The 15,822-nt window shown below is 37.2% G+C and overlaps 1 protein-coding gene across 1 annotated transcript in view; it reads left to right on the top strand.

Moving 5' to 3' along the window:
• Col19a1 (collagen type XIX alpha 1 chain) overlaps positions 1 to 15,822 on the top strand; it is a 332,428-nt gene that overhangs the window by 244,533 nt on the left and 72,073 nt on the right. The window contains exons 17-18 of the mRNA XM_045156777.1: positions 5,554 to 5,607; positions 15,159 to 15,221. Of these exons, the coding sequence (XP_045012712.1) occupies positions 5,554 to 5,607; positions 15,159 to 15,221 (117 nt within the window). The remainder of the gene's footprint in view (positions 1 to 5,553; positions 5,608 to 15,158; positions 15,222 to 15,822) is intronic.

The following is a 15,822-nucleotide window of genomic DNA, read 5'->3' as shown; positions in this document are numbered from 1 at the left end:
AGCTCAGCACTAGCTTGATTTTTTCATTGACCTTGCTGCCCAGGCATGTGAACTCATCAGCAAAAGGGTCTTACCATTTGTTACTTGTGGGAAACTAAGGGCCTTGGCAATAGCCTGTAATGTTATGGAGGCAACAGAAACCTCCCTGGCCAACAACTCAGTGGAAAGTACCCCATCCCTGGCACTGAAAATTTTCTAGCAATCTTTGGCTTCTGGATGTGCCAGAAGATAGGCTTTCATATGTTTTATTAAGAATTTCTTGAATTTTGATTGACATCCCCCACACCTTTCTCTTATTCAATCTCTTCCTCTAGCCTCACTTAGGCCATTCAACTCCCTGTAATCTGTTCTTCTACTTGCATATATATAATACCATCCCTTTAAGTCCTTCCCTCTCCTCCATCCCTTATAGCCTTTTTAAAGCTTACTGGCCTCTACTACAAATTTTTGGTTCCAGCATATACCCAAGTCTAAACATTTGTAGCTAGTGTCCACATGTGAGAGAAAACATGTGATATTTGGGTTCCTGGGCCTGGGTTACCTCACTTAGTATATAATCCTATCCAGATTCATCCATTTCCCTTCAAGTTTCATTTTTTAAAAATATTCTTATTTAGTTAGTTATTTGAGAAAGAGAGAGAGAAAGAGGCAGATAGAGAGTGGCACACAGGGCCTCCAGCCACTGTAAATGAACTCCAGATGCATGCGCCCCCTTGTGCATCTGGCTTACATGGGTCCTGGGGAGATGAACCTGGGTCCTTTGGCTTTGCAGGCAAATGCCTTAATGGCTAAGCCATCTCTCCAGTCCCCATAATTTCTTTCTTTTTAACCACTGAATAGAATTCCATTGTGTAAACGTACTGCATCTTTATTATCCATTCATCTACTGAGAGACATCTAGGCCAGTTCCATATCCTAACTATGGTGAATAGAACAGAAATACACATTGTTGTGCAAGTATCTCTAAGGTAGTGACAAGAGTCTTTAGGATACATGCCTAGGAGTGATAAGGCTGGGTCATATGGTAAATCTATTTTTAGCTGTCTCAAGAACCTCCGCACTGATTTCCACAATGGCTGGACCAGATTACATCCCCGCCAGTAGTGTACTATGTCTTTGTAATGTAGCTTAAAACTCGTAGCCCTATTCTTGTTGTTCAAAATTGATTTGACTATTTGAGTTTTTTTGTGCTTCCAAAAGAATTTTAGGATTGTTTTTCTATTTCCATGAAGAATGTCTTCGGAATTTTAATGGGGAGTGCATTAAATGTGTACCTTGCTTTTGGTAAGATGAACATTTTCACAATATTGATCCTTCAAATCCAAGAACATGGAATGTCTTTCCATTTCCTAGTGTCTTCTGCAATTTCTTGCTTGAGTGTTTCAAAGTTCATTGTAGAGATCCTTCACTTCCCTGGTTAGGTTTATTCCAAGGTACTTTCTTATTTTCCTTTTAGGCAATTGTGAATGGGAGACATTCCCTGATTTCATCTTCTTTGTGTTTGTTGTTAGTATATAGGAAAGCTACTGGTTTCTGTGTATTTATTTTGTATCCTGCTATATTTCTAAAACTGTTTATCAGCTCTAACAGGGTGCTGGTAGAATTTTTAGGGTTCTTTATGTGTAGAATAATATTATCTGCAAATAATGATAATTTGATTTCTTCCTTTCCAATTTGCATCCCTTTTATGAGTATCTCTTGCCTTATTGCTATAGCTAAGACTTCCAGTACTATATTCAATAAAAGTGGGGACAGTGGACACCCTTGTTTAATTCCTGAATTTAGTGGAAAAGCTTCAAGTATTCCCCCATTTAGTATTATGTTGGCTGTAGGATTGTCATAAATAGCTTTTATTATGTTCAGATATTTCCTTCTATTCCCAGTTCCTGTGGGATTTTTACCATAAAGAGATATTGGATTTTGTCAAATGCTTGTTCTGCATCTATTGAGATAATCATGTGATTTTTGTCCTTCAGTCCATTTGTATATTGTATTTATCAATTTGCATATGTTGAACCATCTCTGCTTGCTCAGGCTGAATAATCTTTCTGATATATTCTTGTATTCTGTTTGCCTATATTTTTTTGAAAAATTTTGCATCTATGTTCATGAAGGAGATTTGTCTGTAATTTTTATAACTGCTTGGATCTCCGTACTTGTTATAGGTCTATTTAAATGGTTTATCTCATCTTGAATTAATTTTGGTAGGTCATAGGAATCAAGGAAATCATCTTTCAGATTTTAAAACTTAGAAGTAGATAGATCCTTAAAGTATGTCCTTATGATTTTCTGAATTTCTTTGTTATCTGTTATAATGGTGTTGTTTTCATCTCTAATTTTATGAATGTTTGTCTCTTCTCCCTTTCTTCTGTTCAGATTTTCTAAGAATTTATCCATCTTGTTTATCCTTTCAAAGAACCAACTCTTCGTTTCATCAATTCTTTGAAATTTGGGGGGTTTCTATTTTATTAATTTCTTCCCTAATTCTTATTATTTCTTCCTTTCTACTGATTTTTTGTTTGCCTTGTTCTTCTTTTTCCAGGTCCTTAAGGTGAAGCATTAAGTTGTTTAATTATAAGCTCTTTAAATTCTTAATATAGGCACTTAAAGCTATAAAAGCTGCCTTCATTGTGTTCCAAAGGTTTTGGTATGTTGTATTCTTATCATCATTTGATTCTATGAGTTTATTGATTTCCTTTTTGATTTCTTCAATGACCCATTCATCATTAATTAGTGTATTCTTTTTTTTTTTTTTTTTTTTTTTTTTTTGGTTTTTCGAGGTAGGGTCTCACTCTGGTCCAGGCTGACCTGGAATTAACTCTGTAGTCTCAGGGTGGCCTTGAACTCATGGCAATCCTCCTACCTCTTCCTCCCGAGTGCTGGGATTAAAGGCGTGCACCACCACACCCGGCGATAATTAGTTTACTCTTTAGTCTCCATGAATTTTTGTATGCTCTGTAGTTTTTTTCTTGTTTCTGATTTGTAGTTTAATCCCATTTTCATCAGATAAAGTACAAGGGATTATTTCAATTTTCATTTATTTTTTTAAGATTTGCTTTGCATGCTAATATATGGTCTATTTTGAAGAATGTTCCATGTGCTGCTGAGAAAAATGTATATTCTGCAGCATTTGGATGGAATGTTCTGTAGATATATGTTAAATCCATTTGTTCCATGACATCATTTAATCCAGTTGTCTCTCTGTTTATTTTTTGCTTGGATGACCTGTCAATGGATGAGAATGGGGTATTAAAGTCACCCACTATGGTTGTGTTTGGTGTTATCTGTAACCTTAAGTCTAATAGTGTTTGTTTGATGTAATTGGGTTCCCCATGTTAGGTGGATATATGTTTAGGATTGTAATGTCCTCCTGTTGGAGTGTTCCTTTAATTAGTATAAAGTGACCTTCTTTATTTATCTTTCCTCACTAATGTTGATTTGAAGTCTATCCTGTCATATATTAGGTTAGCAACCCCTGCTTGTTTACTAGGCCCATTTTCTTGAAATATCATTTTCCATCCTTTCACCCTAAGACTGTGTCTATCTTTTATTGAGAGATGAGTTTTCTGGAGGCAACAAAAGAAGTATCTTGCCTTTTAATCCAGTCTGCAAGTCTGTGTCTTTTGGTTGGGGCATAGAGGCTATTGATATTAAGATTTATTACTGAAAGGTATGTGTTTATTCTTGCCATTCTTCTTGTTTTGTAGTGCTTCCTATTTCCCTTTACTCTCTTGTTTTAACTATTATTTGAGTATGGTTTATTGTTTTTCTGTTTCCTCATGTGTGTGCTTTGCTTTCTCTTCAGTATGAAGGATTCCTTCAAGAATTTTCTATAGAGCTGGCTTAGTTGTCATAAATTCCTTTAGTCTGTTTTTGTTATGGAATGTCCTTATTTCTTCTTCAATTTGGATAGATAGATTTGCTGTATAACATAATCTTGGTTGACAGTTGTTAGCTTTCAGAACTTGGAATACATCATTCAAAGCCCTTCTGACTTTTAAAGTTTCTGGTGAGTGATCTGCTGTGATCTTGATGGGCTTGCCTTCATAGGTGACTTGCTTTATCTCTCTAACTGTTTTCAATATATTTTCTTTGGTTTGTGTGTTTAGTAGTTTAATTATAACATGGCAAGGAGAGGTTCTTTCCCAGTTTTGTCTGTTTGATGTTGTAAAAGCTATCTGTATCAGCACTGGTACTTCTTTCCCAATTTGGGGAAATTTTTCTTCTATGATTTTGTTTTAAACTCCTACTATGTCTCTGGATTGAAATTCTTCTCCCTTTACTATATCCTGAATTCTTATGTTTGATCTTTTCATAGTGTCCCAGATATCTTGAAATTTTCATTTATACTTTACATTATCTTGTCTTTTTCTTTGTTGGACTGTATTATATCTGCCACCTAGTCTTCCAGTTTAGATATTCTGTTCTTTCCTTCATCCATTATGTCTGTGAGACTTCCCATAGAGTTTTTTATTTGACTGTGTTTTTCAGTGCTAGAATTTCTGCCTGGTTTTTCTTCAGTATTTCTGTTTCCTTACTCATGTCTTGTAATGACCTCCATCTTTCATTAAGCTGGTTTCCTATGTTCTCTTACTTCAGGAGTTTGTTTTACTCTTTAGTTCCTTTGTTTACTTCTTTGATTTCTTTGAGTATGGATAAAGTTATTCTTTTGACATCTTTTTCAGGTACTTCATCTAAAACAGTCTCATTGGGGGCCATTTCTGATGGATTTCTATAATTTTTGGTGGGATTGTATTGTCTTAATTCTTTGTGTTTCTTCTATTATAAAGTAGTGATTTTTGCATCATGAATGAATTGATTTGATGCTTGGATTTTCTCTGAAGTGCTTTTAGACTTGGAAATCCAACTTTATGTATCTTCAGAGTAGGAGTTTAGTAGATTTTGTCCTCCAGTCCAACTGCCAAAGTAATCCAGAGTGTTGAGTTTGCCAGCTATTCAAGTACTCTAGTGTACAGGGTACAGCAATTTACTGGCTAATTCTAAAATTCAACTGAGCAATATACACATTCAAAAAAAACCAAAACAGCATAGACTATACAACAAACAGATAACCTTATAAAGCCCAAATCCCTAAGGGAGTATATTGTTCTACACCCTTAATCCTGTCAGCTGGGCTGTTGAGATTTCTGTTCTGAACTGGGTTCCAGGTCAGCCTGAATCAGACCCTACCCCAATAATGACAGAAGAAAAAGACAAAGGTCTTATGAACCTAAAAACATCAAAGGCAACAATAGTCAGCCCCCAAATACAGCTTAATTGAGAATTAAACACGGGTTGTTAAGATTTGCAAGTAAGTGCCTTAACTGCTGAGCCATCTCTCCAGCCTGTGGTTGGCTTTCTGGCCAGTGTTACATGTTCTTACTTGGAACTTCACATAGGATTCATGAAAGGCTTATCCTCGAAAAAAAGTTTACTTATTATACATTTATATTGAAATTATTTAATCACTAGGGTATTTGACTAATTAGATCTTCAGATAATGTTTAAATATACGTTGTTTTGATCACTGTTTTTCCCCAATGTCTCATGCAGGGTCCTCCTGGGTTACAGGGAATACCACAAACTCTTGATGGATATTTCAACAAGGTACAGGCGCTTCTTCCTACAAGTTGTGTGTCTGGGGATTTCACATGGTTATATTGTTGTGGGAAAGCATTGTTAACTTGTGACTTCTCAGACATTTAGATATGATCATATGCACTTTAAAGATCTTTCCAGACAAAAATCTGTGTTTCTAAAGTGAAAAATATTTTTACTTAACATGCTGTTACAAACCAATATTTTTGTTTTTATAACTAAAAAGAAAAGTGGGTTAGTTCAAAAATTGATAGTGCAAGGGCAAAAAGAAAATACTTGTTTCCCACAAAATCTGGGTGACACAAGAGATAAATTTCTTTCAGAACCACACAGGACTGAAAGACCTAGATGAAATCATGGATGGATTCATCATTCAATAACAATTTCTGGGGGTTGATAAGACAGAGGGGCTTTTGTGGTGCTATCCTGTCCCCTTAGACACAACATGGCTGACCACTGACTCCTGTGCCAGAACAAAAGTTGGAGCCAGACTCCCTTATGTCTTTTTTATAGGTTTCTTTCCAGTAAATCCCTGTGGCTGCTGTTGCATCTGTGGTCACAATGCCAGAGACATTAATTATGCCACTGCCCAAGAATTGAAGATAGCTGGTGTTCCAAAAACATTTTATTCTTATTGTTCAAAGGAATTCATCTTTAAATTCCTATGCCTGGTTCATCAAGTTAAAGTCAGCATAAAGACTTAGGTAAAACTGATAAATTTAAAATTATGTAGACAGCTCATTGCACTTTATGAATTTAAGCTGCTCATCCTACCATAAGTTTTCTCATTTACTTGTGTTTTACAGGGAGCATTTTATTAGAAGAAGATATAGATTATATTTGCTGATCTTTGTTATATATCTTAAATAAATCAATACTAGCTTCCAGACATTCAGTGTTGGCACAAGTTAAAAAGTGTAAGCTGCAGCATATATACATTTAATCATTGTAATGCCATTTGTACTGATGCTACTGTTGTAAAATAGAACTTATCATAAAGGCTTCAAAAATGAGAATAAGTTGGCTCTGATGTCACCATGTCAGCTAGAAGACTTTAAATAATACACTATATTACTCTTGTCCTTGTTATAAAACATACCAAGTTGCTACTCAGCTACTTAAATATTTGCTAACATTTGCAAAACTTTTAAGGCTTATAGCTTCACAGGTTTCCCAGCACTACTTCTAAATATATACTTTATCTTAGCGATGAGTCAGTTTTTCTTAAAATGAAAATACATGAAGACTTTATATTTAGAGTGAAAAATTGAAGATGTTAACTTTTGAAGTTTAAGGTCATATGTATATTTGAATATGTAACTTTTTTCCATTTTAAAAAGTACTTTGTTTATTTATTTTCAGAGAGAAAGAGAAACAAGGAGAGAGAGGGGGGAAGAAAGAAAGAAAGAGAGAGAGAGAGAGAGAGAGAGAGAAACAAGGAGACAGAGAGGGAGAGAATGGGCTCATTAAGGCCTCTAGCCACTGTAAATGAATTCCAGACACATGTGCCACCTTGTGCACCTGCCTTTAAGTGGGTACTGGGGAATCAAACCTGTATCTTCTGGCTTTGCAGGCAAGTACCTTAACTGCTAAGCCAGCTCTTTAGCCCAAGCTCATATATTTTTTTATGTTGGAGCTGACCACAGTTGCTGAATGGAGAATTCTGCTACTTGCAAACCAGTGCCTGGAACTTCGCTATTATCTCTCCTAAGGAGAGACCATATACCTCATTTCTCTTCCAAGTATTCCAATATTACTATTTAGAGCCACAAGATTTTAGATCAATGTGTAGATTAATAGAAGCTAACTTACCAGTGTATTTTGTTTCCTTACAAATGTAGTTAGGACCTTAAAGTCCCACCAGGATACATAAGTAGGCCCACTGCAAGTATCTACACTGACTAATGCTTCTATATTGTAACCAGGTCCTCTCACTATCAGAGAGCCAAACATGCTGGGATGAGTTGTATGCATTTTTTTTTCCCACTTGGTAGTGTCTTCTCCACCATCATCTGTGTTTGGATACTGGGGTTGTTTCATTTTGCAGTTTGTTGCATGCCTGATGGTCTGGCTATAACAAATGAGCACAGAGAGCAGAGAGGCTGAGATTAAATAATGGACCATGTATTGAGACATAGAAAGTGACACCCCAAGGTTAAAACAATCTTCCTTTTTAAATTGGCATTGATTTATGTGATGCCTTCACCAGAGCCCGGGACCTTGGCTCCTCAGCTGGCAGCAGCCCCAACAGTAAGTTGTGCAGCCCAGATTCTGCTGAGGTAACTACCCATGGGAAGATGAGGTGCAGAGCATTCACTGTGTCCCCTCCCTGTTCTAACCTCCCCCTGCAAATCCTCACTTGCCCTTTAGCCATCACACAAGAATTGGTCTGGCACCCTATACTTGTGTCACCCGGAGGAGGAAACACAGACCAAAGAGACCTTGTCCCATCAGAGCACAAATCAGAAATGAAATAAAAGAAGGGCAGAGAGTAAGACTAAAGGGTGAAATCAGAAAGTTACATGTGTGTTTATGCATAGTTTTTCATGCTCACTTGAGGGTGAAACTTATAACGAAGGTGGAAATTTTCCCTCTCCATCACAAAACTCACTTGCAAAACAGCTGCTCCCTCCCATCCTGCAAGACTATTTGCAAACCAGTCTCAATGCTGAGCACTTGGTCCCCTGCAGGGAAACATGCTCACTCCCGTGAAAACTGTTCTGCATTATCTCTAGCTCTGGAGACTTTCATAAAAACTTTGACAGGCTCTGTCAACTTCTAAAGCCATGAGCTTCCTGCACGGAGGAAAAAAAAGTGTTATCTGTGGAGGCCAAGCACTGGTGGTTTTCATATTTTTTGACATTGTTTTTAAAGGTGCACATTGAAAACGCATAGTTGTGTTATTTCATATGACCACACTCAATGTTAGCTGTTGGAGATTGATGCCATGCCTCCTGGCAACTAATTCTAGTGCTTGCATCTCCAAATAGTTGTTACAACAATACCAATTTGATAGCCAAATAATGTATTTTTCTTTCTGTGTATCAAATTATAACTTCAGTTTAATATACACAGACTAGAAAGGACAGAAATTCATTCTCCAAAAACAAACATTCAAGGTCTTTCTAACAAGGGTACAAAATAAAAGCCTTGCTTGGAGGCAACCCTTCTGGGTCTGGAAGATTTAAAAATAAAAATAAACATCCTAATGTCTTTTGTCTCCCCCCATGCCCCAGGAACCACTGGATTTGGATAACATTGTGGATGTAGACACAAGCATATGAACTTTTGGATTTGGTTTGACTACAGAGAGCCCTAAAACTTACCAGTGTCCTCCCCACCCATTTTTGAATTAGCAAAAATGTTTTCCCAGAAACAATTAAGAGGTTGGCCTTGAGGCCATCCTCATACCTTATTTTAAGTGAACACAGCCTTGTAGTCTACATATTAAGGTTGACATGCATAGCATCAGAAATTGAGTAGCCTCAACAATGGACATTTGGATCTCTCCATTTTAGTTAACAGTAGTCTGAGATGAAGTTGTTGGTCAGGCCAAGATCTCTGGTAGCACTAGGGATGTGTGCATTTCAGGCCCCTCTCCTAGCTTCTGGTGATCCCTTAGCCACATCCACATTGTATTCTGTCACTACACATGTCTCTGTGTTATTGGATTAAGTGCTTATTCTATTCCATGGCATCTTCATGGTAACTAGCTACACCACAGCTATACAGCTACACCATTGCCAAACTAAGCTCACATTCGGGAATACTGGAAATTTGTTCTTCCACATATAAATGAGAATTAGATGGTGCACGATTCAACCAAGAACAACTGGCTTTTATTTTCCTCATGCCTAGAATACTACAAGCTTCTGAAAGGTTGACCTTGGAGGAGGAAGTTGATCATCCCATGTTCTAGGAGGGAATTCATGTCTTCAGTTTCTTCCATTAGTTGGGCAACAGGAAATTGCTGAAACTTTATCCTTTGGGACCTTCAAAAATGTCCATCTTCTACAATGCAATTCATGCATGTCCTCCACAATCTGTTCTTACTCTGAAGGCTTTCAAGAACCCACAAAATGGCACCAAGGTCCAAACTAACCCAGTCAAGTTAAAATAGCATCTGAAGTGAATCCACAGTTCTAGAAGCACAAAGACTGTGTGTCTTATTATTGTTTGTATAAAGTTTGGTGATTGCCTGGTGCCATTTGCTTAGACAGAAGATGGACAACAATATTACATGTCAATGAACAAATGCTACTGAAATTCAAGTTTGAATCTACTCAGGAGTGGAGAATAGCTCCTGAAGCCCTTGGATTGCCTGAAGTTCCTGGCCTAGCCACTCTATAAATATATGCTGGGATGAAACAAATATATGGTACTCTGAATGACAATAGATGGTCCTGTTGGTTTTCTGGGTTGAAGCCACCAGAAACACAAGATAGAATAGCTTACTGTTAGAATAGTGTGACTTGCTATCTACCAATCACCATATTTCTGAGGCCCTATAGCTTACATGAAAAAGTGTGTAATGGCATGTAAATGCTTTTCTGACATTAACTCTGCTTTTATTTCAGCAAGGTAACATCATTTTTCTTTCTAATCATAGCCTGTTTGATTCTAAAACTGTGATAGCCTTGGTTTTGGTGTGAATTTGACATGGTCACAGAGGAAAAAAAATTAAAATAATCAATAAAAATGCACATTAATTCCACAGACAGGGATATGTAGGTTTGAAAATATTCTGAGGTCAGGTGGCCTGGCAGGACTGCCTTGATTCATTCACCCAGTGAAAAGCCTCTCTTGATTGAGGTCAGGATACTATGACATGAATCCTAGAAAATATGACTTCTTTGCTTTATAAATCAGTGTGGCCAAATTATTCACAAGACTCGATAGCCCTTGCCAGAAAATACTGCTAAAAGATAACCTCAACAGAAATGAGAAGGCCCTATAAGAGTAGACATTGAAAATGAAAACTTCTACAAAATAAGTAAATAAAAGGTTGACATTCTGCAAAAGATTTTATAATGAAGGTATGGCATGACAGGCCATGCTGGTGTATTGACCTTCAGAGTGGGTACATTAGCACTATCTCCTACAAGCCCTTAGCTTACAGAGCCACACCCTGCCCTGACAAACACACTGCACTTTAAGCAATTACTACTGGATGCATGCAGGGGCAGGGGGAGAAAATAAAGCCACTCAGCTTGTCACATAGGACAGCTGAGCCAAGAAGAAGGTTGTGACACATTAAAACATTAAATGATGATTCATTTCTTGAAACAAAACAGCTGGCTTCTGTTGGCTCCATTCATTAGAAAACATATGTTACTCGGGAATTCCTGAGGCCTCACTGATGAGAAATTCGATTCTGTGAAACAGGTGGATCTCAACCTCAGAGTCTCTTCTAATTACTTCAGAATCTTCAGTGGAATTATAAAAATCCAGGAGATTACTGTTCCATTTTCCCAACTCCCCTCCCCCCAAACAGAATTCAATATCATGTTTATGGGATTTAATAGCTTGTCTGTCATGTCTAAAAAAATCATCTCAATAACTAGTATTAGAAAGCATTGTATCAATAAATAATGCATGATATAAATGAGCAAATCATAAATGTAGCAGTTGCTAGTTACTTCCACTCTATTCTGGATCAATGTATCAGGTTTTTTAATGATAGGTTTTATAGGACACTGCAGTAAACATATGGACTCCTTAGCGTGCCCTCCCAAATCTTTGTTCATTCCTGTGATGACCCCAGAACCTCCAACCCTGTCTACACATTAGAACCTTGGAAAGTGTTAAGAAAACACCCATGGGGAAGTCCCAGCCACAGAGATTGAACTTCCTTGGAAGCACAATCCTTCACATACATTGAGCATTCACTAGACATTTGCTTTTTCCTCTTCACCTGTTTTAAGCTTTCTTGGCACTTCTGAGGTTCATGTCAAGCTTTTAGCTATTATTTGTGACCATCCTTAGTGCCTTGTCTTGCTATTCTTTTCATCTCCCACTGTAATTTTGAAAGGAAGAAACTCCAGTTGGTTTGAAAAGATTTAGAGGCCAGAGAGATGGCTTAGTGGTTAAGGCACTTGCCTGCAAATCCAAAGGACCCAAGTTTAATTGCCCACTACGCGCCTAAAGCCAAATGCACAAGGTGGCACATATTTCTGGAGCTCATTTGCAATTGCCGAAGGCCCTGGCCCACCCAACACATACTCTCTTTCTCTGTCTGTCTGTCTCTCTCTCTCTCTCTCACTCGCTCACTCACTCCTTCTCTCTCTCTCTCTCATAAGTAAAGAAAATAAAATAATTTTATGGCCAAGTGTGGTGATGCATGCCTTTAATCCAAGCACTAAGGAGACCAAGGTAGGAGAATCACCATGAGTTCAAAGCAGCCTGAGACAACATAGTAAATTCCAACTCATCCTAAGCTAGAGTGAGACGCTACCTCAAAAAAAAACATAACAACAAAACAAATTTAACTAAAAGTATAATTTAAGCACATGGGTGATTTATCACTGTTGTCTGACAGGATTTCACAATGCACTGACCAGCCAATTAGAAATCAGAGTATCATTTGGAAGACAATGTCTACATGCATACAAATCACTTTTGATTTAACAGCCACAACATAGGTGTGGTTAATACCTAACTTGGTATTACAGGTAAATGGCAGACAGGCCACTGCAAACACAAGAAGTGGTGCCTCTGCTCTGTCACACTCCTGAGTCTGCTAGGACATGGTGAAGGAGTGATACATTTGCAAGTTAGTTGAGAAGCACTGCCATGCTACAGAGACAGTGGGACAAGGCAGAGGGGCAAGGACTTCTGACAGCAAAGCAGGCATCCTTTGGAGTAGCTTATTAGAGAGATAAGACAGAGTTTCAATAGCACATGTCTTTCTAAACATCATCAAAATTGTCAAACTGAAGGATGGTCTTTCTTGATACTCAGTACACTAATCACGTATTTCAATTCATATCCACAGTGATAAATCACTGCACATCCATTTTAAATATAAACAGACATGCCTAATAGTGGATGTAAATGTCTTGGCTTGAAGAATTTTATATGAAGGATTGGTTCCTACAGCTTTCTCCAAGACCAGCCTCACCCAGGGACAGCCTCTATATTTCATTGGAATTCTACCTACATCAGAAATGCATAGTGTCTATGAATGTAACTGTTAACCACACATTCTCCTACCCTTCAACTTTGATTTGGGACTGATGTATATCTGTAACTAATTTCTATAACCTTTTCTAGTTTCTGTTTTATTAGATTAATCTAATTGTTAGGCACATTTTCCCTTCATACCTATGTACTGGGGAGGTTAGTACCCATTAGATACCATGAAAGCAACTTTAATGATTATACAAGCTAATTATGAATTGCTTCTTTCAAGTCACAGCATCAATGTTGCCTTAAAACATCCACCACTTTGTCTGTATCCTTACATTACATATTATTTGCTGTCAATAGAAAAGAAATCTCCTGCAATGTAGTAAATATAAGACCAAGGGTATACAAGATGTTCAGATGTTACAAAGGTATTAAAATGCTTCTGCATTTTGATTAGTGTTAATTTAAAGACATATCTGGCATACTCTAAATTTTATAGGTATCACTTCAGTGAAAACAAAATGTCAGTAAGCCTTGAGATAAGTAAGCTATGAATATATAGGTCATATTAGTATATGTGAAAAAAATAATGCAGTTAGTATGAAGATGAGCAAACTTGGAAAAATGCTGCTATAGAATACATATGCTCACATGTCCATGAGTTGACTTTTTAATCCATATGGTTCTCAACTCCCTCAAACAGGTCATTCACATGACTGATTAACAGGTTGGTATCATGAAAAATTAGCCTGGAGGATTAATATTTTTGATAAAATCAAGATTAAATTTACAAATCATAGTCTGTTATCCAGAAGTCTAATTAATAAAAATAGGATCATGTCTGTACTTCATATAAAATCCCAAAAATATGGATTATAATAGGGATGTAAAAATAGTCCAAAGATTTTTAGGGCTATAATAGTTCAGTTTTATAATATAGACGCAGCTACATCCTCACAAGGGTACATGATTAAATATATTTACTGCAGTCCTGTTTATAACAAAGGCAAGCAAGAGACCCCCCTCAACACCAGTCAGTGAGGCTGGAATGTGCCCTAGTACCTCAGGAGGTTAGGATTCTAAACAGCAGATGCCATGAATGAATGACATCCCATAGGTCAAGATGAGGTATTAAAAACAATAATGAGGGCTGGAGAGATTGCCTAGTGGTTAAGGCACTTGTCTGCAAAGCCTAAGGACCCATGTTGTACCCTACAGATCCCATGTTAGCCAAATGCACAAAGATGAGGCAAAAGCAAGGTGGCACATACCCACTAGGTGGTGCAAGCATCTGGAGTTTGATTTCAGTAGCTAAGGCCCCAGTGCACCAATTCTCTCTCTCTGTCTGTCTCTCTTTGTCTGTGTGTGTGTGTGTGTATCTTGTTATGTCTAAAATAAAATTAAAAGAAAGAATTGTTAAAAAACAATAATGAGAGAAGAAAACTAATGACAGAATGTTATACACAAGATGAATTTTCTTACATAGTCAAAATAATATATTGTTTATCATTCCACATAGGCAGTCAAAGTACAAATATATTGACCAAAAAGCAAACGCCAAGTTCATGAGAGTAGCTTCCTTTGGGATGGGACTACAAGGGAAATATAGAGGGTTTCTTCTCTGACTATAATTTTTAAAATTTCTTTCATGTTAAGTACCTGGCATATGTAAGTTTGACATATTGTTTATGTTCTCTGCATCTTTGGAAGTTTAAGAAAAGGCAAGAAAAGATATGACCAAGTAATACAGTGATGAATATCATTTTGGAGAAATTCTTGAGATTTGTGAAAAAAATCAGAATTGTGTAACTTCTAATAGCTGTGTTTAATTTAAGAATTAGGTGGCTGATCAGGGATCCCTGGAAGGTACTGGGAGGAGGTACAATACTGGAACCGCAGTGAAGCCTTGAATTATGTCCTCTGAAAATGCACTTTGTATGTTCCATGAAAATTCTTCCTCAAGATATTTGACCAGAATGTCTCAGACATATCTAAGCTACTGCTGTCAGCACATTGACAAGAATATCTTCTGCCCACAGCTAGTCAACTAAGCAACATAATGAATGCTGGGGACAGCTGGCAGCCTCCATTTTCTTCACGACCACTGACTCTCAACCTAAAACAGGAAAGAAGTGCTTGAAAGAAAACAAGTCCAGATTGTTGTATCATTTCAGCAATCTGATATCTGAGATCACAACTTTCGTTTTGATATAGCAAGACAAAATTAACAATTTTTCATCTCCAGATATCCTGTCATTCAAAAATAATGAACATTGTTCCAAATTAATTTTAATTATTATACTGAAATGTTATGGGTTCCTGGAAGACCTGAAGGCACTGTGAAGTATGGAAGACAAACAGCTTAAAATTCAGGGCTTCACTATGTCTCCATCAACTCATATAAAAATATGTCTTTTGCCTTTTCTTGAAAGGGTGAAACTGGACTGCCAGAATTTCCAGGGTTTATTGGCCCTAAAGGCCAAAAAGGAGAGCCTGTAAGTACCTTTATCTTGGAGGGCAGAGGAAATTTATGTTTATTGTCCTTTCCTGTTATTATTATAATTATTATTAACATTATGTTTCATATGAACACATCATATGTTGGTACCATTTTTCCCCTTATCCCAGCCTCAATTCTGATAGGGTTTTTAAAGACATAAACATATCTTTTCAAATCAGCCCATTTCACAAAGCAAGTCCTCCTAACATGATGGGTAACAATATTTTGGTTTTCTAAGACAGTGTGAACCATGCCAGGCACCAAGTTCTGTGTATGTATTAATTCAAATGATCCATTTTTTATACCTCTTGGCTGAGTTCATAACCCACCCATTCTCCAGGTGAGGAAAGTGAGGCAGCGGTAAAACAATCTTCCTAAGATCACACAACTAATAATGGATCACACATAGGTAGCTGATTCTAGAGTTCAGCTTTAAAACCACAAAGCTGTCCTGATATTATATTTTAAAATAACAAAATCAGTTCATCAAAATGCCGGCAGTAATGTTACCGGTGTTCCTTGAGTTCTTGTCTTACAACCCGTGGAGAAGGGTTAGTGCAGATAAGCCAAGAGGGCAAGTCAAGCAAATTTTGTTT

Source organism: Jaculus jaculus, chromosome 8, assembly GCF_020740685.1.
Source record: "Jaculus jaculus isolate mJacJac1 chromosome 8, mJacJac1.mat.Y.cur, whole genome shotgun sequence".
Classification (NCBI taxonomy): Eukaryota; Metazoa; Chordata; class Mammalia; order Rodentia; family Dipodidae; genus Jaculus; species Jaculus jaculus.
The sequence above is the reverse complement of the archived record's forward strand: the minus strand, read 5'-3'. Positions and strand labels throughout refer to the sequence as shown.